Here is a 16,572-nt window from a genome sequence, read left to right on the forward strand (position 1 = left end):
GTAGTACTGATATATGTTCTTTACTACTGGCTGCAGGTACAACAATACATTTCACTGTGCATTGTACTATGTATAACTGTGCATGGGACAAATAAAACCTACCTATCTATCTATCTACATATCTATCTCTATCTATCTATCTATCTATCTATCTACCTACATATCTACCTACATATCTATCTACCTATCTATCTACCTATTTATCTATCATTCTACCTGTACATCTATCTACCTGTACATCTATCTATCTATCTATCTATCTATCTATCTATCTACCTATCTATCTATCTATAACAACGACGGATAATCTCCGCTAGCTTAATGCTAATGTACAATGGGAAACACCATAGACAGGCTAACGGAACTAGCATCGCCATAGCGGCGGCCACATCAAACGACCGCGACCTTATAAAACAGCTGTTACACCAACACACATGACTTCGCATTTATAATACTCACAGACGTATGTTCTCTTAAGTCCTGAAAGATCGGTAAGGCTGAACTTTAGCTGCAAAACGACTTCTTCTCTTGAAACTACTACAATCGCAATCGCCACACTGCCACCCTCAGGTGGAGACGTGCATGCCAGAAGCGGCAGCACAGAGAGTCTCGGCTCTGATTTAGTCTATATTTTTATTTTTATTTTATTGTATTTCTCTATCGGTGTACATTACACTTATAGGCTATTGCTTACCTTGTGTGCAAACTACTGTTTACTGTAGTACTATATATTTTTTACTACTGGCTGCAGGTACAACAATACATTACACTGTGCATTGTACTATGTATAACTGTGCATGGGACAAATAAAACCTACCTATCTATCTACCTATCTATCTATCTACCTACATATCTATCTATCTATCTATATATCTATCTATCTATCTACCTACATATCCATCTATCCATCCATCTATCTATCTATCTCTATCTATAACAACGATAAATAAACTCCGCTAGCTTAATGCTAACGTACAATGCGAAACACCATAGACAGGCTAACGGAACTAGCATCGCCATAGCGGCGGCAACACCAAACTCTTTTGAATATATTCTCTCTGTGGCATCAACAAACAGTTGTATACTTATTCTCTCTGTGTCATCAAAGTATGTTAAAACAGCCTCACCAATCATTAGAAGTTTAACCAACACACACACACACTCACTGACATTCAGCCAGCAGAGAGAAATGATTTGGCTCCATCTGCTGGACAAAGTAGCGAACTACGTGTGCACTGATGATGAAATGAGGGAGAAAGAGCAACTTTTCACTTTCACTACCATAAAAGGCCCTAAAGTTTAACGAAAACTCACAATCTTCGCAGGGAGTGATCATGAAGATCATAAGTATGTCGTGATAACATCTGAAGACAATAAAAATCATCCCGACAGGAATGGCAGCTCAAACAACAGACCCTATTTAAATCAGACATTTCCTGCCCACAATAGGTGGCGCTACAATAATTGCATGAATATTGACATATGGATGTGTTCAGTTAGGGACCAGTAACAATGCTGTAAAGTTTCATGCACTTTGGACTGAATTAAAGCATGTTGAAAGCACGTTTAATGCAACTTCCTGTTTCATGGCGGGTCAAAAAAACTGTCAGGGGCCATTAGACCCACGCCACTTCGACGAAAAGTATATGCGCCTATTTTAGTTTTTGTTCATCGAGATTCCAACTACCTAATTCCATAGTTTTGAAGTCAATCTGATAAAATTTAATACCTCATTTACAATCTCTAAGAAAGGCTGTTTTTGTCCAATTTTCACAAATTTTCACACTTTTAATCAAAATAGCAGACTTCCTGTTGGGTTTAGAATATGGCTCCAAGAGACTTTTTTGTGCGTCCCGGGATGTTACATATATGTGACATATTTCCAGATTTTTAGACGCAACGGGCTTCAGGGGCTGGTCCGTAGAAATTTTGTAGGTGGCGCTACTGAGCCATTTTGCCACGCCCGTGCTCGAGGCCCTGATACATTACAATTTTCGGGCAAACGAATCTTTCTGCCAATTTTCAGGACTTTTCGTGCATGTTTAGGCATGCGTAGGATTTTCTAAAGTTCCTGAAAAATAATAATAATAATAAGAAACAGTACGAAAACAATAGGGTCCTTGCACTTCGTGCTCGGGCCCTAATTAAAGCTGCAAGCAGCGTTGAACGGGCCCTCGCAATCCACGCTTGTCGGCGTCCGGCAAGGACGGGGTCACCGCAGCTCTCAGGGGATACAGTGGAGTAACAATGCACCGTGGCACGATAGCTAACAGTTCTCCAATGAGAGGCAAAGTCTTCTTGCTTCAAGGATTTATTTTGTCACTAAATTTATGTACATATACAACTAGCCCCCCTCTGAGTTTACCAGTCTATATTTTTATTTTTATTTCATTTTATTTCTCTGTGTACATTACACTTATATTGCTTACCTTGTGTGCAAACTACTGTTTACTGTAGTAGTATATATTTTTTTATTTACTTCTGGCTGCAGGTACAACAATACATTTCACTGTGCATTGTACTATGTATAACTGTGCATGTGATGAATAAAACCTATCCATCTATCTAGCTATCTAGCTATCTATCTATCTATCTATCTACCTACCTATCTACCTACCTACCTATATATCTATCTATCTATCTATCTATCTATCTACCTATACATCTATCTATCTATCTATACATCTATACATCTATCTATCTACCTACATATCTATCTATCTATACCTATCTACCTATCTACCTGTACATCTATCTATCTATCTATCTATCTATAACAACGGATAATCTCCGCTAGCTTAATGCTAATGTACAATGGGAAACACCATAGACAGGCTAACGGAACTAGCATCGCCATAGCGGCGGCAACACCAAACTCTTTTGAATGTATTCTCTCTGTGGCATCAACAAACAGTTGTATAATTATTCTCTCTGTGTCATCAAAGTATGTTAAAACAGCCTCACCAATCATTAGAAGTTTAACCAACACACACACACACTGACATTCAGCCAGCAGAGAGAAATGATTTGGCTCCATCTGCTGGACAAAGCAGCGAACTACGTGTGCACTGATGATGAAATGAGGGAGAAAGAGCAACTTTTCACTTTCACTACCATAAAAGGCCCTAAAGTTTAACGAAAACTCACAATCTTCGCAGGGAGTGATCATGAAGATCATAAGTATGTCCTGATAACATCTGAAAACAATAAAAATCATCCCGACAGGAATGGCAGCTCATACAACAGACTCTATTTAAAATCAGACATTTCCTGCCCACAATAGGTGGCGCTACAATAATTGCATGAATATTGACATATGGATGTGTTCAGTTAGGGACCAGTAACAATGCTGTAAAGTTTCATGCACTTTGGACTGAATTAAAGCACGTTTAAAGCACGTTTAATGCAACTTCCTGTTTCATGGCGGGTCAAAAAAACTGTCAGGGGCCATTAGACCCACGCCACTTCGACGAAAAGTATATGCGCCTATTTTAGTTTTTGTTCATCGAGATTCCAACTACCTAATTCCATAGTTTTGAAGTCAATCTGATAAAATTTAATACCTCATTTACAATCTCTAAGAAACGCTGTTTTTGTCCAATTTTCACAAATCTTCACACTTTTAATCAAAATAGCACACTTCCTGTTGGGTTTAGAATATGGCTCCAAGAGACTTTTTTGTGCGTCCCGGGATGTTACATATAAGTGACATATTTCCAGATTTTTAGACGCAACGGGCTTCAGGGGCTGGTCCGTAGAAATTTTGTAGGTGGCGCTATAGAGCCATTTTGCCACGCCCATGCTCGAGGCCCTGATACATTAAAGTTTTCGGGCGAACGAATCTTTCTGCAAATTTTCAGGACTTTTCGTGCATGTTTAGACACCGAAACGATTTTACAATGACACCAAATAATAATAATAATTAAAGCTGCAAGCAGCGTTGAACGGGCCCTCGCAATCCACGCTAGTCGGCGTCCGGCAAGGACGGGGTCACTGCATTTCTCAGGGGATACAGTGGAGTAACAGTGCGCCGTGGCACGATAGCTAACAGTTCTCCAATGACAGGCAAAGTCTTCTTGCTTCAAGGATTTATTTTGTCACTCCTCATTTAAGTTTACTGTGAAACTGAAATACATACAACAAAAGATGATTAAATATAAAATTAAGCATCTTACTTCCCTTTACATCTAGTAAAGACTGACAAATACTGTAAATTTATGTACATATACAACTATCCCCCCCTTTAAGTTTACCAGTCTATATTTTTATTTTTATTTCATTTTATTTCTCTATCGGTGTACATTACACTTATATTGCTTACCTTGTGTGCAAACTACTGTTTACTGTAGTAGTTATATATATTTATTTTAGTACTGACTGCAGGTACAACAATATATTACACTGTGCATTGTACTATGTATAACTGTGCATGGGACAAATAAAACCTATCTATCTATCTATCTATGTATCAATAAAAACGAAGAATAAACTCCGCTAGCTTAATGCTAACGTACAATGCAAAACACCATAGACAGGCTAACGGAACTAGCATCGCCATAGCGGCGGCAACACCAAACTCTTTTGAATGTATTCTCTCTGTGTCATCAAAGTATGTGGCTGCAGGTACAACAATACATTTCACTGTGCATTGTACTATGTATAACTGTGCATGAGACAAATGCAACCTATCTATCTACCCATCTATAACAACGAAGAATGATCTCCGCTAGCTTAATGCTAATATACAATGAGAAACACCATAGACAGGCTAACGGAACTAGCATCGCCATAGCGGCGGTAACATCGAACGACTGCGACCTTATACTAAGAGGTTACAGCAACACACATGACTACACATTTATAATACTCACAGATATATGTTCTTTTAACTCCTGAACGATCATTAAGGCTGAACTTTATCTGCAAAACGACTTCTTCTCTTGAAACTACTACTATTGCAATCGCCACACTGCCACCCTCAGGTGGAGACGTGCATGCCAGAAGCGGCAGCACAGATAGTCTCGGCTCTTTTGACTGTATTCTCTCTGTGGCATCAACAAACAGTTGTATAATTATTCTCTCTGTGTCATCAAAGTATGTTAAAACAGCTAAAATCATCATTACACGTTTAACTAACACACACACACACACTGACATTCAGCCAGCAGAGAAAAATACTTTGGCTCCATCTGCTGGACAAAGTAGCGAACTACGTGCAATCATTATGGAATGAGGGAGATGGTGACACCTTTCACTTTGAGTAAAATAAAAGGCCCTAAAGTTTAACGAAAAGTCCCAGTTTTCGCAGGGAGTGATCACGAAAGACACAAGTATGACCTGACACAATCCAAACATCCTGACAGGAACAGCAGCTCATACAACAGACACCTGAAAAAATCAGACATTTTCTGTACACAATAGGTGGCGCTACAATAATTGCATGAATATTGACATACACATGTGTTCAGTTAGGGACCAGTAACAATACTATAAAGTTTTATGCACTTTGGACTGAATTAAAGCACGTTTAAAGCACGTTTAATGCAACTTCCTGTTTCATGGCGCGTCAAGAAAACTTTGAGGGGCCATTACACCCACGCCACTTCGACGAAAAGTATATGCGCCTTTTTAGTTTTTGTTCATCTAGCCTCCAACTACCTAATTCCATAGTTTAGAAGTCAATCTGATAAGGTTTAATACCTGCTTTTACAAACTCTAAAAACACCACGTTTTTGTCCAATTTTCACACTTTTAATCAAAATAGCAGACTTCCTGTTGGGTTTAGAATATGGTTCCAAAAGACTTTTTTGTGCGTCCTGGGATGTAACATATACGTGACATATTTCCAGATTTTTAGACGCAACGGGCTTCAGGGGCTGGTCCGTAGAAAATCCGTAGGTGGCGCTAGAGAGCCATTTTGCCACGCCCATGCTCGAGTCCCTGATACATTAAAGTTTTCGGGCGAACGAATCTTTCTGCAAATTTTCAGGACTTTTCGTGCATGTTTAGACACCGAAAGGATTTTTTAAAAATCCAAAGAATAATAATAATAATAATAATAATAATAATAATAATAATAAACAGTACGAAAACAATAGGGTCCTTGCACTTCGTGCTCGGGCCCTAATAATAAACAGTACGAAAACAATAGGGTCCTTGCACTTCGTGCTCGGGCCCTAATAATAATAATAATAATAATAAACAGTACGAAAACAATAGGGTCCTTGCACTTCGTGCTCGGGCCCTAATTAAAGCTGCAAGCAGCGTTGAACGGGCCCTCGCCCCCCACGCCAGTCGGCGTCCGGCAAGGACGGGGTCACCGCAGATCTCAGGGGATACAGTGGAGTAACAATGCACCGTGGCACGATAGCTAACAGTTCTCCAATGACAGGCAAAGTCTTCTTGCTTCAAGGATTTATTTTGTCACTCCCAATTGAAGTTTACCGTAAAACTGAAATACATACAACAAAAGATGATTAAATATAAAATTAAGCATACATCTTAAGTATCTCTAAGTATCTCTTACTTCCCTTTACATCTAGTAAAGACTGACAAATACTGTAAATTTATGTACATATACAACTATCCCCCCCTTTAAGTTTACCAGTCTAAATTTTTATTTTTATTTCATTTTATTTCTCTAACGGTGTACATTACACTTATAAGTATGCTTATAAGTATTGCTTACCTTGTGTGCAAACTACTGTTTACTGTAGTACTTATCTATGTACATATACAACTACCCTCCCTCTTAGTTTACTAGTTATATTTTTATTCAGTCTATATTTTTTATTTTTATTTTATTGTATTTCTCTATCGGTGTACATTACACTTATAGGCTATTGCTTACCTTGTGTGCAAACTGCTGTTTACTGTAGTACTTATATATTTTATATATTTTTTACTACTGGCAGCAGGTACAACAATACATTACACTGTGCATTGTAGTATGTATAACTGTGCATGGGACAAATAAAACCTATCTATCTATCTATCTATCTGTCTATCTATCCATCTATCCATCTATCTATAACAACGAAGAATAAACTCCGCTAGCTTAATGCTAACGTACAATGCAAAACACCATAGACAGGCTAACGGAACTAGCATCGCCATAGCGGCGGCATCATCAAGCGACGGCGAACTTATAAAGCCGGGCTTACAGCAACACACATGGCTATGCATTTATAATACTCACAGATATATGTTCTTTTAACTCCTGAACGAGAGGTAAGGCTGAGCTTTATCTGCAAAACGACTTCTTCTCTTGAAACTACTACTATTGCAATCGCCACACTGCCACCCTCAGGTGGAGACGTGCATGCCAGAAGCGGCAGCACAGAGAGTCTCGGCTCTTTTGACTGTATTCTCTCTGTGGCATCAACAAACAGTTGTATAATTATTCTCTCTGTGTCATCAAAGTATGTTAAAACAGCTAAAATCATCATTACACGTTTAAACAACACACACACACACACACACTGACATTCAGCCAGCAGAGAGAAATACTTTGGCTCCATCTGCTGGACAAAGTAGCGAACTACGTGCAATCATTATGGAATGAGGGAGATGGTGACACTCTTCACTTTGAGTAAAATAAAAGGCACTAAAGTTTAACGAAAAGTCCCAGTTTTCGCAGGGAGTGATCATTAAAGACATTAGTATGACGTGACACAATCAAAACATCCCGACAGGAACAACAGCTCATACAACAGACACCTGACAAAATTGGACATTTCCTGTCCACAATAGGTGGCGCTAGAATAGTTGCATGAATATTGACATATGGATGTGTTCGGTTTGGGACCAGCAACAATACTGTAAAGTTTTATGCACTTTGGACCAAATTTAAGCACGTTTAAAGCACATTTAATGCAACTTCCTGTTTCATGGCGCGTCAAGAAAACTTTGAGGGGCCATTACACCCACGCCACTTCGACGAAAAGTATATGCGCCTTTTTAGTTTTTGTTCATCTAGCCTCCAACTACCTAATTCCATAGTTTTGAAGTCAATCTGATAAGGTTTAATACCTGCTTTTACAATCTCTAAAAACACCACGTTTTTGTCCAATTTTCACACTTTTAATCAAAATAGCAGACTTCCTGTTGGGTTTAGAATATGGCTCCAAAAGACTTTTTTGTGCGTCCTGGGATGTTACATATACGTGACATATTTCCAGATTTTTAGACGCAACGGGCTTCAGGGGCTGGTCCGTAGAAAATCCGTAGGTGGCGCTAGAGAGCCATTTTGCCACGCCCATGCTCGAGGCCCTGATACATTAAAGTTTTCGGGCGAACGAATCTTTCTGCAAATTTTCAGGACTTTTCGTGCATGTTTAGACACCGAAAGGATTTTTTAAAAATCCAAAGAATAATAATAATAATAATAATAATAATAATAATAATAATAAACAGTACGAAAACAATAGGGTCCTTGCACTTCGTGCTCGGGCCCTAATAATTAAAGCTGCAAGCAGCGTTGAACGGGCCCTCGCAATCCACGCCAGTCGGCGTCCGGCAAGGACGGGGTCACCGCAGATCTCAGGGGAAACAGAGGAGTAACAATGCACCGTGGCACGATAGCTAACAGTTCTCCAATGAGAGGCTAAGTCTTCTTGCTTCAAGGATTTATTTTGTCACTCCTAATTTAAGTTTACTGTGAAACTGAAATACATACAACAAAAGATGATTAAATATAAAATTAAGAATATATCTTAAATATATCAAAGTATCTCTTCTCTTTCCATCTAGTAAAGACTGACAAATACTGTAAATTTATGTACAACTAACCCCCTTTTAAGTTTACCAGTCTATATTTTTATTTTTATTTCATTTTATTTCTGTAACGGTGTACATTACACTTATATTGCTTACCTTTTGTGCAAACTACTGTTTACTGTAGTACTGATATATGTTTTTTACTACTGGCTGCAGGTACAACAATACATTACACTGTGCATTGTACTATGTATAACTGTGCATGGGACAAATAAAACCTATCTATCTATAACAACGAAGAATAAACTCCGCTAGCTTAATGCTAATGTACAATGCGAAACACCATAGACAGGCTAACGGAACTAGCATCGCCGTAGCGGCGGCAACATCAAACGACCGCGACCTTATATAAGCAGGTTACACCAACACACATGACTACGCATTTATAATACTCACAGACAAATGTTCTCTTAACTCCTGAACGATCATTAAGGCTGAACTTTAGCTGCAAAACGACTTCTTCTCTTGAAACTACTACAATCGCAATCGCCACACTGCCACCCTCAGGTGGAGACGTGCATGTCAGAAGCGGCAGCACAGAGAGTCTCGGCTCTGATTTAGTCTATATTTTTATTTTTATTTTATTGTATTTCTCTATCGGTGTACATTACACTTATAGGCTATTGCTTACCTTGTGTGCAAACTACTGTTTACCGTAGTACTATATATTTTTTACTACTGGCTGCAGGTACAACAATACATTACACTGTGCATTGTACTATGTATAACTGTGCATGGGACAAATAAAACCTACCTATCTATCTATCTATCTATCTATCTATCTATCTATCTATCTACCTATCTATCTATCTACCTACATATCTATCTATCTATCTATCTACCTACATATCCATCTATCCATCCATCTATCTATCTATCTCTATCTATCACGGCGATGAATAAACTCCGCTAGCTTAATGCTAACGTACAATGCGAAACACCATAGACAGGCTAACGGAACTAGCATCGCCATAGCGGCGGCAACACCAAACTCTTTTGAATGTATTCTCTCCGTGGCATCAACAAACAGTTGTATAATTATTCTCTCTGTGTCATCAAAGTATGTTAAAACAGCCTCACCAATCATTAGAAGTTTAACCAACACACACACACACACACACTGACATTCAGCCAGCAGAGAGAAATGATTTGGCTCCATCTGCTGGACAAAGCAGCGAACTACGTGTGCACTGATGATGAAATGAGGGAGAAAGAGCAACTTTTCACTTTCACTACCATAAAAGGCCCTAAAGTTTAACGAAAACTCACAATCTTCGCAGGGAGTGACCATGAAGATCATAAGTATGTCGTGATAACATCTGAAGACAATAAAAATCATCCCGACAGGAATGGCAGCTCATATAACAGATTCTATTTAAATCAGACATTTCCTGCCCACAATAGGTGGCGCTACAATAATTGCATGAATATTGACATATGGATGTGTTCAGTTAGGGACCAGTAACAATACTGTAAAGTTTCATGCACTTTGGACTGAATTAAAGCACGTTTAAAGCACGTTTAATGCAACTTCCTGTTTCATGGCGGGTCAAAAAAACTGTCAGGGGCCATTAGACCCACGCCACTTCGACGAAAAGTATATGCGCCTATTTTAGTTTTTGTTCATCGAGATTCCACCTACGTAATTCCATGGTTTTGAAGTCAATCTGATAAGATTTAATACCTCATTTACAAACTCTAAGAAACGCTGTTTTTGTCCAATTTTCACAAATTTTCACACTTTTAATCAAAATAGCACACTTCCTGTTGGGTTTAGAATATGGCTCCAAGAGACTTTTTTGTGCGTCCCGGGATGTTACATATATGTGACATATTTCCAGATTTTTAGACGCAACGGGCTTCAGGGGCTGGTCCGTTGAAATTTTGTAGGTGGCGCTACTGAGCCATTTTGCCACGCCCGTGCTCGAGGCCCTGATACATTACAATTTTCGGGCAAACGAATCTTTCTGCCAATTTTCAGGACTTTTCGTGCATGTTTAGGCATGCGTAGGATTTTGTAAAGTTCCTGAAAAATAATAATAATAATAAGAAACAGTACGAAAACAATAGGGTCCTTGCACTTCGTGCTCGGGCCCTAATAAAAAGAAACAGTACGAAAACAATAGGGTCCTTGCACTTCGTGCTCGGGCCCTAAAAAGAAACAGTACGAAAACAATAGGGTCCTTGCAACTCCGTTGCATGGCCCCGTTGGGCCCCTGCACTTCGTTGCTCGGGCCCTAATAATAATAATAATAATAATAATAATAAACAGTACGAAAACAATAGGGTCCTTGCACTTCGTGCTCGGGCCCTAATTAAAGCTGCAAGCAGCGTTGAACGGGCCCTCGCAATCCACGCTTGTCGGCGTCCGGCAAGGACGGGGTCACTGCATTTCTCAGGGGATACAGTGGAGTAACAGTGCACCGTGGCACGATAGCTAACAGTTCTCCAATGACAGGCAAAGTCTTCTTGCTTCAAGGATTTATTTTGTCACTCCTAATTGAAGTTTACTGTGAAACTGAAATACATACAACAAAAGATGATTAAATATAAAATTAAGAATATATCTTAAATATATCAAAGTATCTCTTCTCTTTACATCTAGTAAAGACTGACAAATACTGTAAATTTATGTACATATACAACTAACCCCCTTTTAAGTTTACCAGTCTATATTTTTATTTTTATTTCATTTTATTTCTGTAACGGTGTATAGTACACTTATATTGCTTACCTTTTGTGCAAACTTCTGTTTACTGTAGTACTGATATATGTTCTTTACTACTGGCTGCAGGTACAACAATACATTTCACTGTGCATTGTACTATGTATAACTGTGCATGGGACAAATAAAACCTACCTATCTATCTATCTACATATCTATCTCTATCTATCTATCTATCTATCTATCTACCTACATATCTACCTACATATCTATCTACCTATCTATCTACCTATTTATCTATCATTCTACCTGTACATCTATCTACCTGTACATCTATCTATCTATCTATCTATCTATCTATCTATCTACCTATCTATCTATCTATAACAACGACGGATAATCTCCGCTAGCTTAATGCTAATGTACAATGGGAAACACCATAGACAGGCTAACGGAACTAGCATCGCCATAGCGGCGGCCACATCAAACGACCGCGACCTTATAAAACAGCTGTTACACCAACACACATGACTTCGCATTTATAATACTCACAGACGTATGTTCTCTTAAGTCCTGAAAGATCGGTAAGGCTGAACTTTAGCTGCAAAACGACTTCTTCTCTTGAAACTACTACAATCGCAATCGCCACACTGCCACCCTCAGGTGGAGACGTGCATGCCAGAAGCGGCAGCACAGAGAGTCTCGGCTCTGATTTAGTCTATATTTTTATTTTTATTTTATTGTATTTCTCTATCGGTGTACATTACACTTATAGGCTATTGCTTACCTTGTGTGCAAACTACTGTTTACTGTAGTACTATATATTTTTTACTACTGGCTGCAGGTACAACAATACATTACACTGTGCATTGTACTATGTATAACTGTGCATGGGACAAATAAAACCTACCTATCTATCTACCTATCTATCTATCTACCTACATATCTATCTATCTATCTATATATCTATCTATCTATCTACCTACATATCCATCTATCCATCCATCTATCTATCTATCTCTATCTATAACAACGATAAATAAACTCCGCTAGCTTAATGCTAACGTACAATGCGAAACACCATAGACAGGCTAACGGAACTAGCATCGCCATAGCGGCGGCAACACCAAACTCTTTTGAATATATTCTCTCTGTGGCATCAACAAACAGTTGTATACTTATTCTCTCTGTGTCATCAAAGTATGTTAAAACAGCCTCACCAATCATTAGAAGTTTAACCAACACACACACACACTCACTGACATTCAGCCAGCAGAGAGAAATGATTTGGCTCCATCTGCTGGACAAAGTAGCGAACTACGTGTGCACTGATGATGAAATGAGGGAGAAAGAGCAACTTTTCACTTTCACTACCATAAAAGGCCCTAAAGTTTAACGAAAACTCACAATCTTCGCAGGGAGTGATCATGAAGATCATAAGTATGTCGTGATAACATCTGAAGACAATAAAAATCATCCCGACAGGAATGGCAGCTCAAACAACAGACCCTATTTAAATCAGACATTTCCTGCCCACAATAGGTGGCGCTACAATAATTGCATGAATATTGACATATGGATGTGTTCAGTTAGGGACCAGTAACAATGCTGTAAAGTTTCATGCACTTTGGACTGAATTAAAGCATGTTGAAAGCACGTTTAATGCAACTTCCTGTTTCATGGCGGGTCAAAAAAACTGTCAGGGGCCATTAGACCCACGCCACTTCGACGAAAAGTATATGCGCCTATTTTAGTTTTTGTTCATCGAGATTCCAACTACCTAATTCCATAGTTTTGAAGTCAATCTGATAAAATTTAATACCTCATTTACAATCTCTAAGAAAGGCTGTTTTTGTCCAATTTTCACAAATTTTCACACTTTTAATCAAAATAGCAGACTTCCTGTTGGGTTTAGAATATGGCTCCAAGAGACTTTTTTGTGCGTCCCGGGATGTTACATATATGTGACATATTTCCAGATTTTTAGACGCAACGGGCTTCAGGGGCTGGTCCGTAGAAATTTTGTAGGTGGCGCTACTGAGCCATTTTGCCACGCCCGTGCTCGAGGCCCTGATACATTACAATTTTCGGGCAAACGAATCTTTCTGCCAATTTTCAGGACTTTTCGTGCATGTTTAGGCATGCGTAGGATTTTCTAAAGTTCCTGAAAAATAATAATAATAATAAGAAACAGTACGAAAACAATAGGGTCCTTGCACTTCGTGCTCGGGCCCTAATTATAAACAACAACACTAAAAAATAAATATTAAACACAAATAAATATGATAAACCTCATAAGGATATAAGGATATAAAATAATATAACATAAAGATGGCAAGGAATTAAAGTAGTTTAAGAAAGGTGTCCATTTTTGAAAAAATTTATTAGAACAGGCTTTCATTGTTAAACTTATTTTCTCTGAGAAAGAACATGACACCCTCAAGCCACAGAGATATAGATGGGGGTTTAGAGGACTTCCAGAGGAGAAGAAAAGGACATCTAGCCAGAAGAAGTGTAAGGGCTATCACCCCTAACTGTAAAGCGTTAATTTAGGGTTGATCACGGGAGACTCCAAATATTGCAATGAAGGGGTCCAACCTTATCTGAGTAATTACTAAGAGCCGGAAGTTTTTTATAAAACTTAAATATTAACGATTTCTGGTGGAGATCTAAAGTCTGGTTGGCTGGTTGAAAGGGAGGGAGGGATAGCATGGAAAAAGAGAAGCGGCACAATGTCTAACTTGAAAGTATAGAAATAGATTGGATGTGGGTAAACTAAAATCTGAACATAAATCTGAAAAAGAAACGAAAGTGCCATCTTTGTAGAGGTCTCTAAAAGCCTTAATGCCTCGATCTTGCCATAACATGAAGGAGGTATTGGTAAGAGATGGGGGGAATAAATGATTATCCACTAAGGGCATCAAGGTGGACACTGACAGGAGCTTAAAATGGTGCCTGAACTGATCTTTAGTGTGGAAAGCACCATGGGATTGTAAAAATTAGAGAAATTGACAGGCAATGAAGATGAGGCACATGACTGAGTCTCTAGAAAATCTGGTAAGGCGAGGCCACCATCAGATGAAAACCTCTGTAATAAAGACTTCCCTAATCTAGGGTGCCTAACCGCCAACAAAAAGGAAGTTACAATTCGGTCTAAGGTTTTGAAAAAGGTTTTGGACAAAAATAGAGGAATGCATTGAAACAGAAAAAGAAATCTAGGCAAGACGTTCATTTTCACAACATTGACTCTACCTATCAATGAAAGTGGAAGAGAATTCCACCTCTGGAAGTCTTCCCTAACCCGGTCAATCAGAGGGGAAAAGTTGGCTGAATAAAGAAATGGTAGCCTGAAAGGAAAATCAGACTGCTTAAGTGTTAAGGCTAGAGAATTTATTGGGAAACATTCTCTTTTAAGGAGATTAACTTTATAGCCTGAGAAAGAGCCGAATCTCTTCAGCTGAGATAAAATTGACGGTCGTCAGCATACAAGGACATTTGCAATTCAGTGCCGGAACGAGAAATACCATGAAATAGAGGAAGCGATCTTAATGCGAATGACAGGGGCTCTATGGCAGAGCAGAGGAGAAAGGAGACAGCCTTGCCTGATGATACCTGGGATAGGCTTCAGCCCCCCCCCCCCCCCCCCCCCCCCGCCCGCAGCCCTTCACAGGACAAGCGGCTACAGAAGATGAATGAATGAGTTTTATCTTGCTAGATGTAGCAACTGTGTTAACTGAAAACGTTTTTCTGAAGTGTTCCTAAGCCCACCTGGTTACATCCTTTACAAGTTTTTAACGCAATGGCGTCTGACGGGTCAAAGGTCACGGGCATTCAATGCTGGTTTTCAGCCTTGCCTCTTACGTGCAGAGATTTCTTCAGATTATTATTATTATTTTTATTATATTATGGACTGTAGATGATGAAATCCCTAAATTCCTTGCAGTTGTTATGTTCAGAAATGTTGTTCTATTTGCACACGCATCCTTGCTCGTGAATGACTGAGCCTTTCAGGGAGGATCCTTTTATACCTAACCATGACACACACCTGTTTCCAGTTAACCTGTTCACCTGTGGACTGCTCCATACAGGTGTTTTTCTGAGCGTTCCTCAACTTTTCCAGTCTTTTGTTGACCTGGAATGTGTTGCAGGCATTAAATGAAAAATGAGCGAATATTTGCAAAAAACTATAAAGTTTGTCTCTGTAGTGTCTTCAGTTGACTATAGGTTGAAGAAGATTTGCAAATCATCGTATTCTGTTTTTATTTATCTTTTACAAAACATTCTAACTTCAGTGGAATTGGGGTTTGTACAATTATCAGACAACAGTGGCTTTAAACCTCTGTGTGTTCTTTGTAGCTGATCTTATAATTACTGTAGAACTTCCATCTTATCGTTAGCCTCATCGCAAGTTTGCCTATAAAAGTCATGTTTTAATATTTTTGGAAGACAAGAAAAAACACAATTTTTAGCGAGCACATTAGTATTTTTGGCATGGAGGTCAGTCAAAGGCCTTGCCAAGTGTCGTCTTTCAAGTTTGTGTCTTTTCAGGTGTTCAGTAAAATGGGCATCGCTCAGATAAGGAATCCTGAGCTCCCACCTGTCAACGAGATGCCCGAGTCTTACCACACCCCTATAGCTCTGATTGGTTGCGGCCCTGCATCAATCAGCTGTGCTTCTTTCCTTGCCCGGCTCGGATACGATAACATTACCATATTTGAGAAACAGAAGTACACCGGAGGCCTGAGGTATCATAGCAGTCTCATAATACTGTATATCATAGAATTTTAAAGATTGCAGAGACGTTGGATTACATTGTATTCTATGATATTGTGCTGCATCACTGAGTCTTCAGTTACATCTATTTAATGAGCAGTTTCATCAAAGCTTACCAAATCAAGATAGAGATGCATGAGATTTTGTCAAACATGAAAATAGGAAGCAATCTAATTAGAGAAAAATGGAATGTGTCATTCAGAAATATATGTTCTTCTATACAGCACATCAGAAATTCCTCAGTTCAGACTTCCCCATGAGGTTGTCCAGTTTGAAATTGACCTGATGAAGGACCTCGGAGTCAAGGTAATTAACTGTGCCATCTCATACCACACCAACACATATTTGAACTTTGT

At 39.0% G+C, this 16,572-nt stretch overlaps 1 protein-coding gene across 1 annotated transcript in view; it reads left to right on the forward strand.

Moving 5' to 3' along the window:
- The window catches only part of dpydb (dihydropyrimidine dehydrogenase b), a 32,645-nt gene that overhangs the window by 6,943 nt on the left and 9,130 nt on the right, over positions 1–16,572 (forward strand). The window contains exons 6-7 of the mRNA XM_084547394.1: positions 15,992–16,188; positions 16,441–16,522. Of these exons, the coding sequence (XP_084403520.1) occupies positions 15,992–16,188; positions 16,441–16,522 (279 nt within the window). The remainder of the gene's footprint in view (positions 1–15,991; positions 16,189–16,440; positions 16,523–16,572) is intronic.

This window comes from Chelon labrosus (assembly GCF_963514085.1).
Source record: "Chelon labrosus genome assembly, chromosome: 6".
Taxonomy (NCBI): domain Eukaryota; kingdom Metazoa; phylum Chordata; class Actinopteri; order Mugiliformes; family Mugilidae; genus Chelon; species Chelon labrosus.